Source organism: Apteryx rowi, unplaced genomic scaffold (genome assembly GCF_003343035.1).
Source record: "Apteryx rowi isolate R43461 unplaced genomic scaffold, aptRow1 scaffold_49, whole genome shotgun sequence".
Lineage (NCBI taxonomy): Eukaryota > Metazoa > Chordata > Aves > Apterygiformes > Apterygidae > Apteryx > Apteryx rowi.
The window spans coordinates 646,504-674,052 of record NW_020450749.1 but is presented as its reverse complement, the minus strand read 5'-3'; the positions used below and the strand labels follow the sequence as shown (position 1 = coordinate 674,052).

Genomic DNA, 27,549 nt, shown 5'->3' with positions numbered 1-27,549 from the left:
CTTGCTATGAAAGTGGAAAAAGTGACTCTTCATCTGACTTTAAACAAACGTATCTATTGCTGTGGCCATCAGGTCATTTAAAATTCTTCCTTTTGAACGTGCGTCACAGAGCATGAAGAAGTCTCATGAGGAACTTTCCGGCCAAGGGGATTTACTGGGCCTATTATTCTGCTCCCGATATTTATCCTCTGATTCCGCAGGAATAGCTGTTCCCGGTTCAAGAGTTTCTGATCTAATATGCAAAGCATTTACAATAGTCAGCAGGAAACTCAATCTGCTTTTGCCTGTGCACTCTGGAGCTGGTGTAACTTTTCCATTAACTTAAACAAATGCTGCTGTATTTTTAGACCATGTAATTACCCTATATCAGCAGGCTGGGCCCTGTGAAAGCACACTGGAGAAAGATTCAAGCCCTATGTTCCTCTGCTTATAAAACTCTGAAACCCAAGCCCTCGGATGTGGTGATTAATGAAATGCCTCTTGATCATTTGATCTGATCCCACTTGCTGAGGTAAATTGTTTTAGTTTTCCATTGGCATAGATAGGATTTTTTGGTATAATGACTGGAAGGCAAAGACTTCACACTAAAAGACATACCACTCTGTGTTAATGGATGACCGCTGAGAATAAGAACACATTTTAACCTTCTTCATTCCTCCTTCAAAGAGAAAAGACTAGAGAGATATTTTTATGTCCAAAAAAAAAGGTCTTTGCTTGAAATGCTGTACAAACATCCTGGTAATAGCATTAGCTCTATAATTCTGCTGTTCGAAATCTCAACAGCTCTGTGATTACAAGCATTTGTCAAGAGGCAACAGGCATTTGGCAATGACAAAATCTGTCATTTTTTCTGAAGTTGGAGCGTGCCAGTCAACAGCTGCATTAGGCTGTCATCATAATGCACCGCAAAACCTCGGCAGATTCACAATGCCACCATTAACACTTTAATTCAATGTTTTGATAACAAGAAGCTCCATGAGGCACAGTTGGCCTCTTCTGTCATAGAAGTCAGTGCCTGTTTCAGATTTGCCTGTGCTAGCGATTCATAACGGTGACCATAAAAGATGGCCAGGTGATGCTTCATTTGTTACAATATTTAATTTTCTTTCTTTGCTTGTAATGCAAAGTTTTTGTTTCAGAGTATGAAGGACTGATTAAAAAAAAAAAAAAATGTATTACCTGGAATGCCTATTAAAATACTTCCGCTACCCCAATAAATGAATTATCAATGCATTTAAAATTATACACAATAAAAAGCCTTAACACATACAAATAATAAACATTTTGTAGTGATTTGGAAATTTTATACACCACACAAAGGCCAGTGGATTCAGCAAGTAGTAAGTGTCACTGAGGTTCACAAACAACATTGTATAAACATGTTTGATAACTGATGCATCAATGCAAACAGACACGAAAATAAATGATAGCCTCATGAATAAAGTGCTTTGTTTTAATTTATAGGCCAGTATAACTTCTTGTATCTCTTTCTTGATCTACAGGCCATCTTCATTTTAGCACGTAGCTCCCAAGTATTTATGAATATGTGAAAACAGTCATTCTTTTTCTTTTCCTTACTAATCCAAAAGAGAAAAAGCATGATTAATTAATGGAATTTTTTAATGGGTGTTGTTTGTCATCAGTTGTTCTAGAAGCAACTTCTAGATTCAGCTCCTTAGAAGGGTTCGTATCCCCTATATTTCTATCTCTTATGTCTTCGTGCAATATAACTACTGTTATGGAAACAGGAATCTCTCAGGTATTTAGAAACAGTCTCATGGCAGTCTGCACTGTGTATACAACAGTCCTTACCTGTCCAAGAGTCATCAGAGAAATGGACACAGAGATCCTCAGGAAGAGATCTGTATCTCCACTTACATGGCACCTGAAACACTAAGGGATGATACCCCAGAAGGCAGAGCCTCTGTGACATCTCAGTGAGTGGGTATGTGGATACAGGTCAAGGTCTTCTTCAGGGGAAACATGAGGTCTGAGAGGTGTAACGTACAAGCAATGCCCATCGCACTGGATGGCATGACCTCTCAGAAATGGAATAGTCAAGCTTGCAGTGAGGATCCACTGTAGAGAAAACGCCTTGATGTAATCAGAGGGAAAGGAGGAGAATTTTTTTTCTCCAGACTCTCTTAGAAGATGTATTCAGTTCTTTTTCTGTTCCCTTCATGAATCCACTATTCATCAGCATCAATGTCCTACTCCTTAAGAATTTCCTCACAGCCTACAAAGCAAATATTGTCCATAAACCATGCACTAGGCTATCCATTTCCAAAACCAGTTGGCAAATACAGCAGTCATGCATCAAAGTATTTAATGGCTTTGTGACATGAAAACAGAATCTAGTCCTCACTACACAGTTCAGGGAAAAAGATTTTGAGCCTGACTCTCACAGATTACGTGCTGCTCCCAATAATTTTTGAGGAGAGGTAAGTAATCTCATCAGATCTGAAAAAATCAATACCATTTAGCTTATACTTCCACTGAGAGCAAACTGCTGTTCCTAAAATACAAGCTTAATTACTTACCTACAAGTTTAAAAAGGGTTGACAGTCTGAACTCCTCTGTATGACGGTACTTCAAAAGCTCAACTGAAGAGGCTGAAATGTGGATGAAGTATCCTGGTTTTGCAAATGACTCAAAGGAACTGTATCCTGAAAGCCATGTATTCTTGTGAATGGCAAATGTGGATTTGTTGTGAAACTCTTCGCTTTTTTCCCATTTAGAAAGAACAAGAGAATTATTGGAGGCCAACTGTAGAAAATAATTTGGTCTCTCTGATGTTTCAAATGAAATCAAGTTGGAATCTGAAAAAATACACAGAACTCATTTACTTTCTGAAATACCCACTATGAGCTAGACTCACCCTGATGTAACACTGCTGATACTAGTAGCATGAGCAATGAAAACTGGCATTGGCATTTATTAGCGAAAATGGCCCGAGTCTTGTAAGGAAATACATTATATATGGATTTCAGAATGCTAGATTCTGATGGTTTCACTGACAAGCTGGATATTTAATTTTCTAAATGCCGTCATGATTTCAACTGGGTTGTCAGCATATTAAGACATCTGCCCAGACCAGGATGAAGGAATCTAGCCCAGCAGGCAAGCAGAACTTCAGTTTACAGCCTTTACTATGCAATTTAATTAACCCTCACATAACTAGTTTTACCACATTTGCCATCAAGAATTTACAGCTCAAGAGCTCATCCTTTCTTTAAAAATAAATTACAAAAATGTATCTTGCATTCAGCTTACAGCTTTACTTCTTCATTTCTAAGCAGTCAGCTCTATAGCCCTTTCCCAAAGAACTTTAACAGCAAAGTCTCTTTCCTGGCAAATGTACCCACATGATATGTTACCCTTAAAACAGTACTGTTGATTTCAAGCAAGACCTTGTAGGATCAATTGCAGCTTGGCAGAATTTGAGCCTGTTACAGGCATCTGTTGCTCACAGAATTACTTCTTTCTAGTTTGCTGTAAACTCTGCTATTCTGTTTAAAATAGCCATCAAACTACTGTAAAATCAGCTATGCCCCCAGGCCTGGATAGCATTTCTTAAAAAAAAAAGCATAGAGAACAAAATCTCTATTAAACAGATATTGCAGCATGTGCTTGTCTAACACTTCTGGAGGACCCACTTCTTTTCTCAGCATAAAAACTTTTACTTATTTGAAAAACATAGCTGCACTTGTGACTATCTCTTTTTTTTTTTTTTAACTGTTTGCAGCAAGTAGCCATTTGGTAAGCAATGTTGGACAGTCAGTACAATTTATAATACTTGCCATGTAGCCAACTAGTACATTAATGCCCAAAATTTCCCATATTCTATGATTTGTCTGAAATTGATGAAATACATTAATCTTTCTGAGGCAAAATGAAACCAAATTTGTAATACTTGTGTTAACATACAAAAAAACAGGCACACAGATATATAAAAGAAGACATGGATATGATAATATTGCATTGATTTTACAAACTCCTCTATGGCCAGATGATGAAATGTCATTGTCTTAAATTGGACTATATGGCAGAAATCCTACTTGCCAGTTTAAATTCGGAGAGAGACATTTTGTGTGGAAATAGAACAGGAAGACTAACCTTCCCTTTCCAAACATGAAGTGAATGCAATGTACAAGTGTCTCAAAACTATGACCAATAAAAGAAATCTGGCTCTGGATATTCTGTTACACACGTTCTTGTATCAGTTCTACACACAGTAGTATTACCAATCAAATCCTTACCGTTTTTCAGCCAACTCATATCACTTTTTTCATCTACACAAGGACAGCCTTCAGGCTGTCCAAAGACCTGATCAGGAGATCTATGGGCAGGAAAATGGTATGGAAACTCAAGTGCTCTGCAGGCAATAAAACTGGATATGCAGATAACTGCTGCATTTAATCAACGTAACAACGTGCTGAATGCATTACTGTAAGCCTTCTCTACCTATTTGAAAGCGTGCAACACTTCTTTTGTCTGCTGAATAAGCAACACAATCCTTCAACAGAAACCTGGGTTAGGACTTGAAGGAGACATATTTGCAGCACATACCCTTATGCAGCTCAGATTAGAGCCAGTGGCTATCCCTGTACAAGTCAGCAGAGAATAAGCGACGGTGGCAAACAGCATGGGCTAGAGAGCACTTTTCTTGTATCATTCCTCTCCCATTCTTCTCCACGTTCTAGCTCTGCCATAGGAAAGGTGAAGGGGACAATACATATCTGGAGCACAGGGCTACAATGCTCGTTTCTGGGGTTTTGGAGCTTGTTGGGGGGCGATGCTTTTCAACTAAAAGTATCCATGCTTTTATAAAGCTATAATCATCTAATTAAAACCAACCAAATGAAAATCTAGGCAGACAACATTAAGGTGCAGAACCAGCTGACAAATACAGAGAAAAGATTTTTTGACCCAGGTCTATCCTCAGATGTAGGCTTGTGTCCAAGCAGAATTTGCTCTGCCTTACTTAAGTTTCTAGGTTACAGTAATTTTACCATGTGCTCTGGGTTTATAAAGTCCTGAAGTCAGCATAAAGCTCACTGCATGTCCAGGAACAGTATCTTCTGCTCCCATTGGGAAAACAAAACCATTCACCAGTTTCACTGCCATTGCAAATTCTCCATCCAAATAGCTGACCAGTTTGTATGGGCCCTTTCCCAGAGCTGTTGAGAAAAAAGTCAAAATTACCTTTTATGTTAAGTGCCACAAATGATCGAGCTCTAAATATTATGATACAGCACATAATAAAAAAACACGTCTGAAAAGAGTTCTAGGTGCCATGCACTAAACTGTAATGACAACCAGAATGAAGCCAAACTCTTTTAGAAAACACCTGTTCTGAAAACTGTGCAAAATATCTAGTTTCAGTTCACAAGATTCATGATTAGCTTCTCCTTTTCCTCCCTGCTTCTGATGCACTTGGGTTTCATAGTCACTTCATAAAGTTAGCTGAGTCCTCAATATTTCCCTTGGACAGAAACCCAAGCAATTTGATCTATAAGTAAACAGAGTTATAAAGACCATCCTGGGATCCCTCTAAATTGTTTATTTGTATGCTTGAACTGAATATACACTTTTCACTATTATTTAAAATCAATTTATTATGTCCAAAATGTGAGGAATTTTGCATGGAATGAGAGTTTGTTGTCATCAAATGGCAAAAAATACCGTGAGCAGTGTAAGTACACACATAACACTGGGGAAGTAGGACATAAAGAAATCAGCTAAATAAGCAGAGGAATGGACATATTTTGTTTATAAATAACAAAGCCAGGAGCAAGTGATATTAACATTTTCACAAATCTCCCAATGCCACACTTATTTGGTTTGTTTCAATTACATTGTAGCACAGTATTTTACAGATTATTTTTTAAACACTATTTGGAATGACTTTCGTAATTTTCTCTGTTAAAACCAGACATATTAGACCACACCTGAGAAACTCTCCTCACTCTCATTTTACACACAAACCAGAACACGGCAAGTGGACCTCTAGGCTAGAAATCACCCAGAACTTCTCAGCTGATAGCTGCAGCTAATACTATAGACTCTTGAACTTGGTTCAAAGAGGTTAAAAATTTGAGCTGTGACTTGCAACCATTTGCGGCTTTCCCTAGTTTTCTGGCTCTCCCTAATCTTAAGGGCCATTGACAGTCTGGAAATCCTAAGGAGGCTGCACTTCAACAAGAGTTTTGGATTCTAATGGCATGAACGAGCAGCCCAGTTTGGACACAAGCCCATGCCCAGCTTCAGGCTAAGCATGCACCGTGATACCTGGCTACCTTCAGTGGTAGAAGGACAGAGGGAGCTGAAAAACATCTAAAAATGACTTTAAAATCTTTTGTTCTGGAAATGATATTGTATGCTAAAGTCTTAGACCTCAGGCCCTTCCAAAACTTGAGAAATCACAGCTACCAGCTGAGAATTTCTCCCTACTAGTGACAAAAGGCTTCTGCTTTTAGTTTATGTAGGATTGGAACTACTTTGCTCTGGATTCATGACAAAGTTACACTGAGAAAGCCTCTCTGAACTGTCCAAGACAGTTTCTTAGCTGTCCCCAAACCTAACTAATTTTTGGCAGTGCTTCTATATTCAAGGTAGAGAAGAAAATCTTCAGCACTGCAATGACTTTTTGCCCCACTGGCAGCTCTGAAACATCCTATGTTGAATACTGATGAGCTGGATAAGCAAACAGCAGTAAGGTAAGAAGTGGGAAGTATATTATAACCATGCTTATTACATGGTAGTCACATGCAAAACCCTCTACTATGCAGACTAATTTCTGCCAGTGAGAATTCAGTAACAAGTAAAACTAACACCACACTTCAAAAGCGTACTTCTTAACGTCTGACTTCACTTCATTACCACCGGAGGTTTTAGAGGCACTGCACTTCTATCTGTTGTAACTGCAGTAAGATTACCTAGTGTCAGACTGTATTTCATTTGCAAAACAAAACAAAACAAAAAGAAAATGTAAGACTATAATAATTTCTTACATTCAATTGGACTTTATTTAAATTAAAGGTTTAATACTGACTAGGATAAAATTCCTCTATATAAGCAACTTGAACCCAGTCAAAATCCTTTCAAAAATCTGAACACCAAAGACAGTAAATTTCTTGGCCATATATTTTGGGCCTGACACATGGTACAAAAGTTTCTTCTAACTTATATTCATTCCCTCTCCAAGACTCTTCCCAGAGCGAGCTGCTGCTATTTAGAGCGTAATACAAGAGCAAAATATCACAGACCATCTATCTAGATAGACTGGCTTCAACACAAGTTTGATAAAAACAGTTATAAAATAGCAGAAGCCCTGACCATTATTTAGAACAGGCTGGTTTACGTAGTAATATCTATGCTACATCTAACTATGCAGACACTCTCAATATAACTTCAAAATAGTCTGAATACTGATTGCAGTGTTACCACAGCAATACAGAGCCCAGTGCAGATTAACGACTTAAGTTTTACTCAAACACCTTGGAACAGTTTGGCCCCCCTCTCTGAAATCCATGCTTATGGAGCTGCAACGACTGTCACTTACGAATTTAAAGCGAGGTGGCCATACCTAAATGAATAGCCATTCCCTAATCACAAAGTTGAAATACATCTTCCTAACTGGTTCCCTCCAGGGGCTGCACAGGAGAACATAACTGGTTTAACAGAACCATCAGGTATCAACACTGGAGTGCAATATGTAGAATATGCCTTAAGCAAGTAGTGCCACTAGTACTATTGGGTTGAATATTCTTTTAATCACTTAATGATTTATTCATGACCCATAAAAGCAAAGCAGCTGAGTTAAATATATATTAGTGAGAAAGGCCCATGATCACCATTAAAAAGGTCAGGAAATTAAAAGCCTTTGGAAAAGCAAAATAAACCAGTAATATAGAATCTTTGTTATTTAAATAAGATATCATTTGCAACTGTTTTCATCAACACATTTTTATACAAAGTATTAAGAGTTATATACAGAACACAAAAATTCTGTTGATGTTTTATCAGCTCCTTTCAGACTTACCTTTGTTGAAATATTCACAGTCATAAGCTAAAAAAGACAAAAAAAAGAAATATAGTTGTAGGTATTCTGAAGCACTGAAAACTACAGATAAACAGGTTTTCCATTACCCCTTACTGCTGAAGTTGGCCAAGTTAGATGGTACACACACATTTATTCACTTGCCAAATATTTATTTTATTACTTTAAATAAAATATTAATTTAAATTACACTAATTTAATTAAAATATTATCTTTAGCAGCAAGTACTAAGATCATATATGTAAGGTTGTCCTTTTGTGACCTCTAGTGGTTAAGACCAAGCTTTGCTGTCTTTCCATGCTGACATTAAAACACAGGCATACAATTTCTATCAAAAATTATGAGTAACCCTGTTGCTCTACTACCAATTTCCTGTGCGACTTTGAGCACATTACATTGTCTCTCTATGCCATTGCAAAGTTAGAGCAATGCCTGTTTGCTTTGAAGTATTCTTTCAGTCTTGCCCTCTTCCATCACATCTTTTCTTGGGGGAAATCACAATCTTGTGTTAGGCATTCACACTAGGTACCATAAAACAAGGCCTCAGATTTTTTTATAACTCCTCAGCATTGCTGAATGGGGATATTAAGTAATGACAAAGTGCTGCTTAAAATCCTATTTGCTTTTCTTCACAACACTTTAATCCTTCACTCTTGCTCTGGGGACAGCTGTTAGCCAGATATGTTTCCTAGACCCTGTTAAGAAGTGAAGTTCTAAATATGGAAGTAATGTGAATTGTAAACTTTGTATCAATGCTTCAGGAGATGCCCTGCATGCCATATCATAACACAGATTTTCCATGACTTTTCCATTCACATTATGGGACACGAAAAAATGACAGAAGTATATCATCCACAAATATGAAAAGGAATTTATAATCCAGCTGGCCCAAAACAAACACGGAGAGCAGTGAGAGGCACCTACTGATCTTCCTTCCCCCCAGCAGTCGCTCAAGTAGTTCTGCTACTGTGGCTTGGTGTTTAAATTCCTGGGCTTAGGCAACTCAACGGGCTTGATCTTTCCAGTCTGGGTCTAATATACAGTGGCAGCCACTGATAATGCTGGTTAAATAAACTTACGACACACTCTAGGGGACCTCCAGTCTACAGTCACTCCATGCTGGCAGCACTGGTGCGCGTACACCGACACGCTTGTACAAAAACACTCACAGTCACCTCCTTGGTTACAACCACATGTGTCTGCCAAGCAGTTTGAGTAAAACCAGGTGACGTCAATCTGGAAACATAAACATCACTAATCAAAAACTATTCATATAGACACTGGAAACAGTCATTTCAATACAGAGCTATAAGTCTTTCAAAACTTAACATGTAAGACCTCTAAGTATTAAAGGTTTTACTTGAAATGTCTGGCTGAAACACAGGAAGAATAGTTAACTAAAAAAACATCAAAAAATCTTGTACAGTACTCAGCAGCACAGTCAAATCAATGACCCAACAGAAACATGCTAAGATGCTCCTGCAAGCTTATGATTTGTACAGTTTTGTAATATTTAAACCTTACTAAACTACATAGAAGCTTATAGAAGCTTATGAAATAGTAAGAGAAACTCACTTTACATAATCACAAATAAAAAAAATCTCAGAAGTGTTAAGAAAGTTAGATGAAAATTAAGAAATAATGAAGTACTCCTTTTTATGTGAGAGTGGTTTATTCTCTTCATATAATTAGACAATTTCATGGAATTTTTCCCTCTTAGATTATTTTGAAGTCTTGCCCTAAGTGACAAAATTTCAAAGAAAACTGTCAGTGCTAATTTGCTTTACTGAATAGTTACATGTTCTACATGGATTTACACTTGAATAATACAAACTTGGAAGGAACTTGGTCACTGCCTTAGGCAGTGGACTAAACCAGTATTACATTACTACAAGTTATACGTCAACTTCCATTTTGCTCCAAAATAATATTATATGAAACTTCTCTGTAAGATTCCTGGTTGTCTTTCACAAGAAATCTCCTTTCTCCCTGGGAGTCAGTCTGACACTTACAGTTTTTAAGCAATGTACGCAGTCTCAATACCTGAACATTTTGGCATATGCCATTTTCAGTATAATGCCTTGCTCTAGAAATCAGTCCCCCCATTCTCCAACTGAACCTGAGCCTGTTGACTGTCAGAACAAGTTGCATGGCCCATTTATTTCCTTAGCTGGCTGCCTGAGGGAGCTGTGTCCATTTTTTTCTAGGAACAAGCTCTTCACATCTGATACTGCCTAGAAGCTGTGAAGTTATTTAAATATGCCTAGAAAATGTGCTTAACATATAATATATTTGAGGAAAATAAAGCAAGTGGTTATGATTATGCAAATGGTACTTGGCATGAAAAAAAAGGTAACATAAACTGGGTATAATTCTGTCTCCGTTAATTATAAAAGGGACTAATAGGATTAACCAGCATAGAATGCTAGGTGCCAAACTGGTATAAGAAGACACTAACAGATGCCTTACTGTCTAAATCAGCTAAGTGGAGACGGTCATTATGACAGATCCAGTTAAATACTCACTTTCTAGAATCAGAATAGGATTAGGCTTTTGTGTGTTCTGTTTTGCTACGGCAGTTAAAATTATTCTGTTATGAAAGACATGATTAAGATTTAAAGTGATGTGAGTTTTTCTCCAGTGATATACATTCAGGCTTTCGCATCTTTCTATTTGCCATCATAACTCACCACTGGATGGCAAGCTTCAAATGCTTCACTTAACAGTATTCCACATTCCTTCTTGGCAAATGGCTCTCTCAGTGGATTCAAACTGCACGGATTTCGAATGTCAGAGCTGTCAACACACTTAACCAGAAAGAAAAATCATCAAGGTGCGAAATTTGTTTCATAACCACTTTACGTTTGAACTTACAAAACAGTTTTGTTTTTAAAGAGACATAAAGCACAAAGCAAATGCATCATTTATGAAACATATGTTTGAGTTATGATAAACTAAGATATGTAATTAAAAGGGGATGCTAATCTGCAGAAAAGGGAAAATACTCAATCAGAAGAAATGTTTCATTTTTGTGATACAGGAAAACATAAACATGCAATTCTAAACAGAGCTGCTGTGCACTCCCAATCTGCAGCCTCTATTCACCTGAACAGTCCAGCTTATGTAAACAACAAATATCACACAGATGACTTTCATTAAGAGTTAGAAATCAGATCTTTTTACTCTAAGTACTAGGAAGTAACATTTCTATAAATACCATGAGACACAGGAGGGTAAAAAGTTCCATTTTTAAATTTACAGCATATGGAAAGAATAATTTTTCTTTCCATTGCTGTGGTTTCACAGTTAAATTTTTCCCAGAAATGAAAGATCAGCTAAGCTGACAACACAGTGTAAAGGGAATGCCCTCAACTCTTCTATTATCTGCAAAAATGACTACTTGCACTAACAGTTGACTGAGTTAAGCATTGATAAACGGAATAATGACTGTTGTGAGTTTTCTGCTAATCATTTGATGGAATCATCCTGATTTGCATCAGATAGTCCTTATCACTGCTGTAATTTTTTTTCCATTTTTCTTTTTAAGTCACTTAATGGAATTTTACTTTAAAATATATTCTAGTTTTGAGTAACAAGCTCAGAATCCATGTATTTATCACAAAACACAGTTTCATTATACAAAGCTTAATATTCAGAGTTCATTAATGTAAAATATACAACTGCTTCAAGAGATAATGAATTTGAAAACTTAAACTATATTTACTGTTTTTCTATTACGTAAATAATGGAGGTATGTTGAAGGGCTGTTGAACCGTTTCCATTACTCTTGAAATGTCTTCCAAAACAGTTGTACATTCAGAATATTGCACATCATTTTTCTCTACACTATAGCACTGCATAGAGAAAAAAAAAGTGATTATTTTGTTCTGCTTAATGGATTTGATACTTACAAGAACCATAGATACTGCAATTTCTATTGCTGCCTGATCAGGACTTCCAGGAATGAATTTCTGATTTCAAAGATAAATTATATGATGTAACAGCTCAAAATCTACTAGCAAATATATTCTTGTTACTACATACCTCTACAGCTGTCCAACTATTTCCAAACTCTTGTGAGTTTGTTAATTCAAAATTATCTGGAGTCCTCAACTCATTTACTGTTTTCAAATCAAAATTTCCACATAATCCAGTCAATTCACCCTGAAAAAAATGTATATATACCCATATATTTCTACATGATACGAAACACTACCAGCCACAGCCATTTTCAATCTTGCTTTTTGTTTTAAGTTCCTGTTTTCAGTTGCTTCATTATAAAATCGTCAGGATTTGATGCTTTTAGCTAAATTCAACCAAAAAAGTTCAGCCATTTGTGATAATAAAAATATGGAAAATATTTTATTTTGACAACATCAATATCATTCCCTTACAACTACGATGACGCTGAGAATCTCCAAGCCTTTGAGAAAGGTGCTGATCTTTTGTTCAAAATAGTGACCTGTTTGCTGGCAATGTGCTTTTTGATGTTTCAATAAAACAACACCTGTTCCAGTCGCATAAGGGTTGTATACTGAAGGAGAATGTTGCCCCAAAGAAACTAGTTTCCTTTGCTACAGAAGTTAAATAGTAAATAGTGACTACAAAAAATACTGTAAATGAGAAAGAGTATTTTAATTGACATGGTAGTTGAATACTTCTCTCCTTGACTCTGCCACTGAGTTCCTATGTGATTCCTGACACATTGCCTACTCTCTAAACCATGATAACATAGCTTACTTAAAAAAGACTTGCATAATTATCTTATACAAATGGCATCAAGTATGTTGATTTCCACTTACCTGCCACTGATGACCCATCTGTACATGAACTGTTGTTCTTTGATCCCATAGGACAGTGATGTGCTCATCCGGAAAATGAACAACAGTGAAAAATCCAGCTTTCCATACCTGTATTTTCTGTAGTTCGTCTATGTAACTAGATGAGCTCTATTCAAAATAAACCAAAGCAGCTCATAAGGCAAGTAATTTCTTTACAAAACATTCACTTGATAGGAAATGAAAAACCTCAGTAAAATGAATGACCTAGGTGGTTCTCAGACAGAAGTCCCCATACTGACAGAAGGCCACGCAGGAATACATGCCTAAATAAAAGTGGTCTGAATTTTCATTGTGAACAGTGTTGAATCTTTATGAATTGCCTTTTTTTACAGGTTGATTTTATATCAAATTTATAGAATGGGTAATGGCAACTGGAGCAAAGATTAAAATGTCAATGGTTCAACAGGGAGGTGCAAAATTAGTCATAAAATTCCTAGGTAAGATTTGCACTTAATGATATAGCATTACATTCAGAAAGTCTTTGCCACGTGCTTTTTTAAATACAGACAGGTATAAGCATGCATGTAACGTCCTGAAGAACTTGTTTATTTATATCCAGGGACTGCCATCTTATTTAATGCAATAAAGCATTTTTCTCTGCCTACAAGAAAATCAGACTCTGAATTATTTATAGCAAGGATGAAGATGTCTGGTTTAATTAGACAATACAAAGGGGCACAAATTTCTTTGTGTAGTTAATCTATAAACCATAAATAGTACTACTTACACTAAATGTTATAAATACTAAATATTTACAGTAATAGTTTGCAGTTTGGCCAAAAATAACAAAAGTGAAACTCACGCTTTGGAGCACACCAAAAAGTGCAATGTATTTTCTGAAACTGTATAGGAACATTTCTCCTATATAACTATATCCCAGAACAGACTAAAATCTTAGTTCCAGTGGAATTTATAGCAAAACTCCCACTGGCTTCAAAACGTCCAGATTTTCCTTAGACACATCAAGGCTAAACAGAAGAATTATGATCATCTCATTTACCATTTTCATGAAATACACCCCAGATTTTGACTAAGGTTTCCAGTGAACTATACAGATACAATTAGCATTCACGGTGAAGATTTTTGTGCCTCTGCAATTGAAGTGGCATGGTAATATCTTTACCAATGAACAGGACCCCTCCCCCCCCGAGTATGTTTGTTACCTTTTAAGCAATGTTAAGGAATGAAACTTACTGGATTTCCAGTTTCGTCATCAAATATTAAAAACGATTTTCCAACATTAATGGAAATGTATTTTCTGCAAATGATTCCAGTATTAAAGCAGTTAATATTTTCTATAATAACTGAGAAAGTGATTGAAGAAGTACCCTGCAGAGAAAGCAATAAAATAGCCATCTTTAAATAATAATAAACTAATATAACCATTTATATTATATAGTTCAATTAGCAGAAACCTCAGTGTGTTATTATTATGTTATGCACGGTTCAAAGTTTAAGCAACATCAAAGCTTAAAAAATAATATGTAAAGCTCAGTATATGTACAGATAGGAAACAGGTAGCAGGGGAAGTGGATTGCACACTGCACATCAGACTGGAAATCCACAGGTCTACCTTAATTGTTTCCATAAATTTGCATGTAAGCTTTTTCTTCTCCTGCTCATGTGTTTTAATCAAAACTACTGTTACTGCATAGAACCAAATAAAATCCCTTGGAACACTGTATTTATTATTTGAATAATAGTAAATAAGGATTAAAATATAAGTAGCAACAAACTTTATAAAAGATTCAGTTGTAGAAAGTTTCTCTAATTTATAAATCCGGTTTTGCAGGGGCTTTTAAAAAAAAGTCTCACCTTAACTAGATAAACCTTACAAGTTCCAACAAAGTCAAATGTAAGTCCATCAAATGTTCTGTAATGTCGATCCCCGTAGGCAGTACACATTGATGGGCAAGGATGGAAGGTGCATTGAAATGATCCATGCTGGCAAATGCTGAAAAATGTACGACCAATTATGATAGTATCAACCATAACCACGGACAAACGATTACAGCTATTGCACTGAAGAAGCAAAAACACTACAGCCATGCTTACTAAGTATGAGGATTGTGGACAGAAGCATTTTTAACTGTTAACTAAAAGCAGCACAAAAAAAATCTCTGAAAAAAATGTTACATATTGAACTCATACAATCTGTTCTTCTTCCTGTTAGATTTTATAGGTTCCAGAATAAACAGGCACTGGAAGGGCATTTCTTTTGTTGAAACAAGGAAACAAAAAATGCCTCCAAAACTAATAAAACTTGTTCTCTAGTAACTCACATCAATAATGAGCCACAAGAGTAAAGCCTTCTTTATCATATTCTCCCAGTACATTTGTTTCTGTACTAGCTGAATCACAGAGTCGACAAGAAATGTTCCCTTTTACTACAGTTCTTATTCACTCTCTACTTGAATGGGAATTTTACATTAGTAAAAAGCATTTATAAAGAATAATGGATAAGACTTCATTTCCTGAATGCACAAGTAATCTTTGAAAATGTTATTTTTTAAGTTCCTAAATCACTTGGATACTTCAAAAAATTCCATTGATAAAAGTAGAGCTCATCCTCTAGTATAATTTTATTATAGGTATAACTAAATACAGGTTATTAATACAGGTTAAACTAAACATACTATGCAATAACATTTCAGCACATAGGTATGCAGTATGTTTATTTTCAAAATCATTAATTGATTAATCTCCTAATTAAAGTGAAACTGTTTCACATCTTATGAATAAACTATAAATTTAACTTATGGAAATACTTGATAAATTACTAATTTTTGTCATCTCAAATCCTTAAGTGCCAACTAATATTAAGCTTTATCTCAGTGTTTTTTTTATTTTCTATATTCATATTGCTATCATACATGACGGTTAGGATACTGTGGTTTTAGTAAGAACGGCAATTGTCAAGAAAATAGAGTATATAAACTAAAGGCAGTTCCAGTTACTAGAAGCATCATGTTTCCTTCTGTTCCCTTAGCACATAATTTAAAAAAAATTGGAGTCATTTTCCAGATTTTCCAAGACACTGCTTATCCCATCACTGGCTTGGCCCACTGCTTGTGCTTTATATAATCACATATATAAATACACTAAGCATATTGCTAAAATAAGTTAAAAGTACTACATGTAAAAAGTGTTTGCTTTAACAAAGCACAAGCAGATGGTAGCAGGACTCACCCCAGCTAACTCTAGTCACCTTAAAGTAGCGCCTAAGGCAGGAACCTAATCAAGCGTATTGACAGAGAAATGCTGTTGAAAGAAAGTATATTTGAGCTGAAAGAGTAATTGCTGCTTCTCATGCTGTCTGTGAGACACTAGGGTTCAGCTTTTCCCTTGGCCTATTCAAAACCTTCTCAACATGCTGATCCATCAGGGGCTCATGCAGAATCACATCTTAACAAGCAATGAGTAGGGAGCTTCTTTGCATACTTTTTAGCCAAAAAGCAGGCCTCAAGAGATACACTATGTCTTCGACCAGTCCTTCATGTTAAGTAAACTAACATTTTTATATCAGAATTTAGAGAGTCCTACTTGGAAAAGCAGAACTATCAGCTTTTTCTAAACTTTGACTAGCTTTTTTTAATATGTATTTCAAATAAGTAATTGCATAAGAACATAGAAGGCCCAACAGAGCAGCCCACAGAGACTAACCAGTATTTCCTCAATGGTCTCAATAGACAATAACAAACCAGCTTTGCTAACTGCACCATCCATCTTACCTTGCCCAACACAGCACCAAAATGCTGCTCTGATAACCTTCAGTTAGTATAAAAACCATTTGTGTATAATCTAGCTAGCGCATGTTAACAGCATCTTCAGGCAGTTACAGCTTACAGTGAAAACCAAACTAGTCCATCTCACAATCTGGGAAACAGCATTGCAGTTCAGACAAACCCCAGAGCTAGGTTTGAAGGTTCTCAGCTTTCCATAGATAGTTTTGCCAACTTACCAAGTTATTCTATTTGTCATTTTACTGTTCAATGGAGAAATTAGATTAACAGTTATGTTACTAATATTATATCATGCATTAATAAGATGATATTGAACACCAACACCACAGTATTCCTGTGCGCTAAATAACATTCAAGTCATTGATAACTGCTATGAGTGCTTATGTGGGCTTGCTCACATAGCACTGTCATGCTTCACATGAGCAAAATTGCACATTTCCAGTGACATATCAAATACACCTATGCGTACACATACAGCACTCTAAAAGACCTTCTGCACTTCATGACAAACATGTCACTTCTGTGGGAAGCAGAGCTTGATGCAGACTTCCAGCCTGTCTGTGGACAGCTGATTGCCAAAAAGCCATTAGCACTTTGCATGTCTTTACTTCTTGACATGGAAGACTAGAAAAGCCATGAGAGCCTTAAGGATCTGCGCATGAATTAAGGGGCTTGGCCTCAGAAAAAAGAGAGAAGGCTAAATATCCAATATCTTCCCGCCTGCACTGCTGCTGCCTTTGGTGAAGTCTCATACAGATTAAGTGGGATATAATTGTTCTTTCTGATGCAAGCAATCCCACACCAGGTCCACTCAGAGAGGCCCTTGGAAATAAGGGGGTGAATAACCCGGGTCGCTTTACCTGCCTGCCCAGTGGAGATGGCTTGTAAGTCGCTTCACCAGTCGACCAAAGGGCTACAAATATCTTCTAGAGCAGATACTGAGGACCTGACGAGAGGCAGAGGCAGGCAGTCAGCACAAGGCTGGAGGGGGAGACGACATCCAGACAAGCCAGTGGTTAGTGCTGACTGGACAAGCCTTCACTGTACTGGGCTATACTGAGCTGTGCAGGCCAGGAGCAGCAGTTTACCAGGTGACACCAGTTAAATGTTCCTGGTAGGCTAAAAGAAGGGGACAAAAGGACCTGCTCTGCTGATAAGCTGGAGGCTCCAGCTCTACCATAACATCCTGACGCTTGATAATACGGCTCATTGTTCTGAGGCTCTGGTATGACAAATGCTTAGCGCCAGCTGGCAACATTCAGCAGTGGACAGAGAAGAAAACACACAGAACCCATCAGGAAACGGGTTTATTTCAGGATCACGCAGATTTGGTATTTTTTCACATCACTCTTGTGAAGCTAATTGAAATGGTAGTATACAAAGCTCTAATAAGAACGCTCAAGGACAGTCTGCAAAGTAATGTAGGTACAAGGCACATGCTGCATTCACAACACTGGACAATAAAAGGAATAACTTTCTAGACATAAATGAGTGATCCTATCAATCAATGTCTATTGGAACACTTCCTTTAAAAGCCAGTTGATTCATCAGCTATCTTACCTCCGCATACAAGAATTAGCAACCAATTTCATTTATCTGTTGCTAAGTTCAGTAAACGGTACTGCTCAGTAGTCTCTTAAATTTATACTTATGGACATGGGGTTATGTTTTGGGCTCTCAGACTGCTCAGGTTCAATACTAAATTTGAAAATGAAGAAGTAAAAAGCTTCAATTTCATAAACGTCACTGATTTACACAGTTTGAAAGATTTTTCCTACACTTTAGGAACATTGGCCAAGGAATACTAATTTAGATTATCTTGATAATCAAATTAATGATTTTTCTAAATCAAGCTTTACCCAAATCCAAATTTTATCATTCCCAGATAAAGAAACATAAAAATGAAACAGAAAGAGAAATATAACCAAACAATTAAAATGAAATAAACACCTATATAGATTTCTGCTTACCATGTATGACAGGAAGAAACGACTTTGTCACCTGGAAAGTATTCCTTTCCTTTCCATGAACATGGACATTCATCAGCTTCCAAGCATGCATCTCCATGTTTAACAAGGCTATCAGAAACAGAACATGAAATATGCATTCAACAGAAATACAGCTGATGTCTACATACAAAAAATCTTTTCCTGTATTTTTAAGTGATTTGTAGGATTATTGAAAACAGAAGCAATATTTAAAATCTTCTGAAATTTAAAAAGGCACAAATTTATTACTACTTATAGATGTATAATTTGGTAATTTCCTTTCAGAGGCACCTGAATATTTTATCTTTAGTAAGTGCTAGCACTTTGGGCATTAGCTTTTTAACCAGTGATCCTGTGAAGACTTATTCCTTAATGTGCAAATTTTAAGGTCAGGGAAACATTAAGATTTTTCAAGGCTGGCCTCCTCTAAATTTTACCAAATTACCTTTTAACTCAGCCAATTAACTTGTGTTCAACTAAAGTAAACCTTCCCAGAGATGGAAGAGCCGTCATGCCCTTTCACTCTAGTAGTATGTGCCCTCACTGTCAAAAATCAGCAGCTTACTTATACTTGTGTATATTTAAATGATGTAGTCTTGGTCTTCACATCTTTTCTTTACTTGAATTCAAAAGCTTTGTTTTGCTGCAGAAGTTTTCCATATCTGTAGTTTAACCTTCCGCTCTGAGAATAATCTAATCAATAGAGCGAGCTGTCCAGGATGTATGAAATTAACTGCATATGCATCTCAGGTACAAGAAGCACATTACCTTCATGCAAACTGTCACAAACATGCTTAGTTTTATTAGCAGAAATATCCCCATAGCCTTCAAAGGAGATTTTCATGATAACAAAGACAAGCATATGCACAGCTATTTATGGTTCAAGACTAAAGCTATAAATTTCTGCTGATAATCACAGCTCCTCAGGTAATAGACAAAAGTTGAAATCTCCAAGTATGAAAAAGACTCCATTAACAGAGAAAGAATAAAGGAATTCTCGTCCAGCAAGACAAAAGAAAGCAACCAATCTAAATTTTAAAATAAAACACTTGTTGTTTTTTTAATGACGTCCAGAAAAACTGAAAAAGGTATGAGAACTAGATAAAAAGAGATTTCAAACAAAAACTAAAAAGACTCAGGAAATATACCAGGAATATTGAATGATTTTATGAAAAAGCTCTTTTTTCACTAAATCTAAGACAGTTTTATTTCTTCCAAAGATCGATTCATTTCCTAAAAATATTTTTATGTTATCTGGTATGCAAGCAGATATCAGGACAGATCCTAAAAGTCCAATAACGTACAGAAGATCCAGTCACATTCAATGACAAATAGATCTGCATAGTGAAAATCCTGATTTTCTTTTAAAATACATAAATTCTTAATAGGCTACAATAGTGTATTTCACTCTAAATCTTGTAGCTCCAACTTGCTTCTCATTCGATATCTATTCCTAGACACAATCCTGTTTGATACTGCATGAAAAGCTGGAGTAAGAAACATGCTAGTTACATAATAAAAGAATTTCTTGAAGGTCCCATAAAATTTAAAATAATCCTTGTTTTTAAATGCCAGGTTTTGAAATGTGCCTATATTGGAAAAGAAACAGTCTCTTAAAATGGCACTATTGGGCTAATACTTTTTTTTCTTTGGTAAGGTAAACTTGTTTGGACAAAAGTAACTCTCTGTAATAACATACATTTTGATACGTAATCATAGAGCTTTTCCTAAGAAAACAAATTAGGCCTCTCTGTTGTTTAGCATTTTAATTTGTGCAAGACTATACCTGCACCAATAAAAACAGACCATAGGTGCCAGGCATAATCCTTAACAAACTGGTTGGTAACAGTATTTTGCTTCCCCAGTATCCAAAAGGAAAGACCTAATTACTGCGTTCGGCACAGAACTTTTTATTAACTCATACTAACAAATTAGTATTTTGTGAACCACGACTTAGACCTTTCTTCAGCATGTTACTTACATCAGGTGGAAATTCCACAACTCTGCATCTTTTTTTCTGGGAACATACTGACTTCATACAAAAAAGAAGTTATACTGAAATACTGTAATTTTCCCCTGGGTATAGGAAGTGTCCTTTGTAATTCATATTTATTTCAAGTATTCTGTCACTTGTGGAATTTCCCATTGCTCTAAGCTCAAAACTGAATAGGCCCCATTCAGACATAAAAGACATCATACTGACAAGGTAACACTAAATGCAGTTTCTTCCTCGCAATGTTACCCTAAAAAAAGCGATAACAGCTTTCTCTCTTGTAAAGCCAAGCAAAGGGATAGATTTCAATGATCTAAGAATTCATCACCAAAACGCTACTGAGATACCTAGCACTGTTCCTCTTTGAAGTAGCAAACATTTTTCTTGATGTCTATGCTTAATGTATAATGAATTACAAAGATACATGTATCCCTGTTATAGCTCACCATACTTGACCAATATTAAGTCTCAGGACTATCTCATTATTGTACACAGTTCTGTTCGTTAACATAAATGCAACAAATACTTAAATAATCTCAGTAAAGGTATCATTATAAGCAATCTGTATCTTGTATGAGGGAATAAGTACTTCTTTGCTTTTAGAAAGCCTGCACAGCTGGGCCAAAACACTAGAAAATCCCCGTTAGCAGCCTCCACCGGAACAGTTTCCAGCAGGCTCTGGGCATCGCGCAGCTCTTCCCCTTCCCTTAGGCAACAGCCTACTGCAAACCGATTTAGGCAACCAGGAATTCTTCTGCCCCCCCAACAAACCTGCTTTTCAAGGGTTCCACAAATCTTGCCACAAAGGCAAGATTTAATTAATTATTATAAAATGCTTGAGGTGTTTTTTATAGTTCTTTTTTTTTTTTCATAGTTTATTTTAAAGAAATATTGAGTGAATTTGCCAAGCATCAGGTGTTTTGCAGAACACTGGTAGGGTTTTTAGCATTTTTGCTGTACCCATCCGTTTAACAACTGATTTTGATGCTTCAGCTGAGCTACAGCCAGACACCAGCACTTCTCCCCTGTCACCCTGTGTTAGTATACACACTCTGCATTCAGCTCTACCATCAGCACCCAGCTAAGTTAGAGTAGGTCCCTAAACAAGAAAATTCACAGCAATACTAAAAGCAGCATAAAAACAAAAAGATATGCGAGAGTAAGAAAAACAGAAAGGAGAAGGGCAGTTCAAGGGGACCACCTAGATTGCCATATTTTGCAGCCCTCTCCACAGGCCCATATAAATGATAATCCCCTGCTTTCTCTTCATCTCTTTGCAGCTGTCTCTGGATCTTTCAGCTCATAAAGCCGCCTGTGCCTCCCTTCTTCTGATTGTTGTGGACAGAAAAGGCAAAATTTTCTCAGAAGCCAAAGGTGTAATACACAGAGCTGCATGAAACCTGGGTACCGATTTGGCAAAGGACACTGCAACACCAGAGCTGAGCAGGAGAGGGACCTTGTCTTGAAGTCTCTCATTCTGAAGAGACAAACACAGCAGGAATTAAGCAAAGTGAATGAAAGAATGGGGGCAAATACATTTTTATTTCTTCTTCTTCTTCCTTTTAATAGAAGTTTTATTTTTTAGCTTGTTTTGTGGGGAAGGAACACAGAAGAGGGCAGATACTGAAGCCTGCCAGAGAAAGCAGCGTTCAGAAAGCAGGCGCTTGGTTCCCCTGCTCTCAGCTCCAGCAGGCCTACAAGGGGGAGGTCTTCTCCAGGAGCACCAGCAGCTCTCGGGGCAGTGCTGGGGAGGTGGTACAGCATAGCCCAAGGTAAGACTGAGGGAAAGAAAGAAAGGTGAGGGTCTATACTTTGTTCCAACATATTTCATCAATGAGAAGTCTATGGAGAGTCAGTGGTGGTGGGTGGTTTGATACCTTTCCACATTGTCTCAGCTGTACCTCATGTACTTCAGAGCTATGACTTTTTTTTTTTTTTTTAATACATTTGGTTAAACACTTTGGACAAAATCCTACCTCTACTTGCCCTCAAACAGTTATCATTTTCAAGAGCGCTGTGGACAGAAAATCACATAAGGAAGGACTCCAATGAAAGACGGGCAAGAAGATAGCAATAATTCTTCTCAAATCACCGTCACTAGTTGAAGTTTCTTTAGACAGATACATTCATTTTGAAAAGAATTACACTTCCCTGGGAATCAACTCTTTTTCCCCCCCCACCTCTTTTTGATGAATTACATTTTGGGGGAATAAATAGATATCTGAAGGCATACGTCAAAGAATATTCCTGGTTTCTGAGTTCCTTATCTGTAGTAACAGAAGATAAGGTATTTACTAGAAGACTAACGGAAGTTTATAGCTGAGGCAGCTTTCAATAAGGAAGACAACTCAGCCAGAGCTGGTGGCTTGATGGACTCGCACATCTTCACCAATAAATAATAGCACCTGCTTTTTAGAGTCATATCAAATGCCTGCCTGAATTGTAGTGGAGATTAAATATAAAACAAAGCAAACAAAAGATGGCTTAACTAGTTCATGATTTCAGGTCCTCTCAAAGAAACCAAAAAACCCCTACAACTCTGTAATTATGCTAACAGTATTTTAGTATGCAAGTTTGCTGAATTAATGAACAAGCTTAAACAGCTAATATATTTTTGTAATAAAAAACTTTCAGAAAATAACTCCAAGCATAAAAGAAGTCTTCCTTTCAAACCAAATAGCGGAAAGTTCAATGACTCTCTGCTTCAGCACAACTGAAATAACAGAAGGTAGTATGTCAAGCTGCTCAAGAATCTAAAAGATGTTGGTGAAGGAATCTGAGTTAAATACAAAGTGCAGGGGAAAAAAAATTATCTGCATCTAATATGAACTTGGAAGTGCAAGACCAATAAGGTGTTGGAAGCATTGCAAGAGGAGGTAAGAAGCAATGCAATGCACCATGGACAGTGGCAGATTTGCAGAATGCAACAGGATGGAAAACAAGTGGATTGGCTTGCTAAGGCGCTGCAAAGGACACTCATTCACTCTCTGGAAATGAACTCCAATCCACTACATTTAGCATACTGTAATTCTACAGCCACCAGAAATAGAAATTAGCATGAGAAAATAATGTGAATAAATATCAGTTTGTGAAGCACTCAAGAAGATACAGGAATGTTCATTCAGTTTTTGTCACAGAGCAAACAGCTGAGTGCATAGCCATGATGGTACCCCACTGGGGATAATACTTGTATCCTGAAAAACATCAGGTTTCCCAAGAGACACCTCTAGAACTCCACCTAATCCAGAAAACAAAAGGGAAAAGACTAAAAAGTTAGTGTGATGGTAGCAGCAAGGGTATCTGGAAGAGGGAGGTGATCAGTATTTTTATTTATTTTCATGTTAAGAATAATAATTTATGAGTTTTACTCCTTAAATTTTGTTTACTTGAGGAACAGCAAGTCTTTTGTAAAAGTATGCCACTTACCAAAAGGACAGGATTTTCAGTTTAGCTAAGGGGACATATTTTAACATATGATATGGTTAATATAATTGTTTCTAATAAAAAGCAACTTCATAAAATATTTGAAACTAAATTACATTCTTCCCACATTGTTTGGATTGTTTTGCCACAGACACATAAGATGACATTAAATTCACTGTTTCTTTGCACAAATTAGAAAGTGATGACTTCTCTTTTTTAGAGAAAGTCTCTCAGGAATGTGTTTAAGCTCCTTACATGTTATTTGATACAGTATGCCACCTCTGTACTATGGAAATACAATGATAATTTCTAAATTTTTGGAGAAAGAACCTGGCACAATATTCCTACATGAGTTACAAAACCTCATTACAACTGGAGGATACTACCGCCTTCAGTTTACTATCTTTTCATAACTGTATTTTCTAAGAACTACAAGTGACCGGGGCGGGGGAGGGCACAGACCTCAAAATCATCATTAGATTGAGCTGGTGCAAGTCTAGCACTGTCGAGGTTTAGCAGAACATTGCTGAGTTGTGAGAAGTTAAGAAGTGATCATAGCTGGACCTACAGATAATCGAACTGCTAGTAGCAGCCAGTTGGGCAAAATTAATTTTTGATACCCTAACACAACCGACATGGAGAAACAAAGAACAGGATATCACTGAAATAGGGAGAAAATAACAGCTAACTTTAGAACCATGGTTAGGAAGATATAAAATACTTAAGTTCAAACACAAAGTTAATCATAGCAAAGATTTATTAATGGTTTGAAATACAGAAGCCTTAATTTTTCATTATATAGGTATTTTTATAGCAGCTGGTTTGCTAACATAACTTATAGAGGAGACAAAAAAGTAAGAGGGAAAAATATAGATGATCTAATAGGGAAAACCATAAGGTAGTAACAGAAGTAGAAATAATTACTCTTTACATTTGGGCAATGTGTATCACAAGTTTTTGACAAAACCCTAAGAATTTGTATTTATTATTCATATTTACGGACTGGAAGACCTCTTGATTTTTACAGCAAGATAGAATTAATGTATAAAAGATGAAATTATTTTATACTTCAGTTAATGGAAATCTGAATGGATTAACACTATTAAAAATAAACACATGTATATTATTAAACAATTCAACTGGGACAGTCTAAATGAAAACATCTGTCTTCAAAAAGAAGACAACATTTCTCCCAGTGCCTCTTCTAGAATGAGGCACTTCAAAATGAATAGACAACAAAAGTACACAGCAGGTATATCCCTAATGTTCAGTTTTCTCTTCTGGTAGGGAGATTTATAAGCATGGACTTAAGACATCCAGTTATCAATAAATATTTTTGAAAAAGCTCACATGTAAGGTAGAATGAAAATTGTCTTTATGAAAAAAATCTGTTAAAAACGCACTCATTTTCTTCATCAATGATATATACTGTTTTCCAATATTTTAATTCATTGTTTGTTGTAGTAATGTTTTTGGCTAGTTCATTTCACAGCACCAAGATCAGGAAATAAAGAGTAGGAAATACCTGCCTGATTTCAGCCTTAACCTTACAACTGTGAAGATACATTTGTCCTCTCTTTAAAGCCCATAGTGCTATTAGAACCTGCTATATTTCAAATAATTCATCAGAAAAAGACTGATAGAAAACATGATTGGCCCAGGTGTCAGAAGCTGATGGTTAAACTGATTCAGGGTAGGCAGCTCAGGCACCCTGTTTAGTTCATACATCTTGGTGACTGCACAGCGATGAGGCAAGGCCGTTCACGTTACTGAATGCTACAAGTTCTGTGAAGCCAGCACATTCTGATAATGGTGGCCAAAAAGTCTACAGAGACAAGTAAAACTTCTAATATTTTTAGCTATCGAATAAAAAAAACAAAAAATAAACTTATACCTGTCTTTATTTTTTCTGAAAACTCCTCCAATGAGACAATAGGGGAACTGGCTCTTTAGATGACATTGGATCTTTTCCTCCAACAATTATGCTGGCTTAACAGGATATTATAAATGAAAGATGGGCTAATATCATGATCCATTACACTTGTAAGTCTGTAAATAGGGTCATGTTCAAACTCTGAGCAATCAGGCAACCAACACTTCCAAAATTTAATGAGACAATCCTTAACCTACAACAAATCTTGTGTTAGATTTTGTCCTCTTCCATTTCCATGCGCCTCCTGAGACAACACGCAGGAACCATCTGCAAAAATGGCAAGACAGAGCATGGTGCATTCCTGCAGTCTCAAGAATTATATGAATCCTTTACCACTATTACCAGACCATACAAGTTAAGACTAGCGTGGGGGCTGCTCTAAAATGCTGCTTAATTAGGGAGTAATCACCTTTCTTAAATTTCTCTTTTCTTCTACCTTCTACGAATGGTGGTTGACAGGGAGAATGAAGAGACAGTAGGAGAAAAACTCTTTGTTAGACTCGGGTCTGGTTTGCTAGACCCCTGATTTTTTGAAGTTTCATAGACAAGCATTTAAACTGGCAGTGAAACAGCTGCAGATATTCATGTACACATTTTAAAAGAAAACACACACACACACACACCAAGGAGCAATCATGTAGGCACAAGATTCACAATACATTCAGAGTAAACATGTACAGAGACACTGCACACACAAACAGACCCAGGGTAGGATATATCCCTCCCTTTTGCACATAACTAATCACTCATCTGTTACTGCTTTGAACAGTAAGTTTTTATTTACATCAACAGGAACAACAAAAGAAAAAGGTCTATAAAATACGGACAGTGAAGACTGCAAAAGAGAATCACACACTTCAGAATCATAGTAAATAGTCACACTGTCCTTTCAGCATCTTTAAGCACAAGATGAGACCACGGAACAAAACTACGTCTCAAATGAGCAGAAAAATAGTATTGTAAAAAACCACAAATATAATTTGCCCAAGGCTGAATACACCTCATGCTACAAAGAATGAAGCAGGAAGATAATACCCCTGCTTTGCACAGAAAAACTGATTAGGGGAGCTGAATAACTGAAGTAGGTCAAATTTCCGTGCGGAGGTTTGGACACAAAGGCAGCCTGTTTCAGAAAGAGCAGATAATTACATGCATAACATGATTGCGGCCTCCTTGTCGCAGCGATCTTGTTAATACATTCCAGGGCAGGTACCCACACAGTTGCTATCTTAGAGTCTTTAAAACACTTCAAGTAGCCACCAAAACTCCCATTAACCCTCAACTGTCAGTTTGCCAAGCTCTATATATACAGACAATGACAAACATGGTAATGGCCAAATCCTGCTCCTTGCTGCAGTCAGGGGTAAAATAAGGTCAGCAGGAAAGGAGAAAACACAGGCAACTTTCTTCAGTGAAGCGATTGCTTTGCTTGGCAGCAACAGTAAAAACAGGTTTTAAGAAACCAGAAATAAAAGTTGGCTGTTTCAGAGTTCATTATCAGTCTGCCTGGAGTCCATGGAAAGCTAGTGGAAAAGGACAGGCAGAATACAGCACGTGTGCAAATCA

The 27,549-nt window shown here is 36.7% G+C and overlaps 1 protein-coding gene across 1 annotated transcript in view; it reads right to left on the bottom strand.

Moving 5' to 3' along the window:
- The window catches only part of OTOG (otogelin), a 106,656-nt gene that overhangs the window by 39,286 nt on the left and 39,821 nt on the right, over positions 1–27,549 (bottom strand). Inside the window, exons 21-30 of the mRNA XM_026078980.1 lie at positions 18,617–18,724; positions 14,719–14,857; positions 14,098–14,232; positions 12,865–13,011; positions 12,107–12,226; positions 10,753–10,869; positions 9,142–9,298; positions 8,045–8,071; positions 5,013–5,180; positions 2,541–2,819 (exon numbers count right to left, since the gene is read on the bottom strand). Of these exons, the coding sequence (XP_025934765.1) occupies positions 2,541–2,819; positions 5,013–5,180; positions 8,045–8,071; positions 9,142–9,298; positions 10,753–10,869; positions 12,107–12,226; positions 12,865–13,011; positions 14,098–14,232; positions 14,719–14,857; positions 18,617–18,724 (1,397 nt within the window). The remainder of the gene's footprint in view (positions 1–2,540; positions 2,820–5,012; positions 5,181–8,044; positions 8,072–9,141; positions 9,299–10,752; positions 10,870–12,106; positions 12,227–12,864; positions 13,012–14,097; positions 14,233–14,718; positions 14,858–18,616; positions 18,725–27,549) is intronic.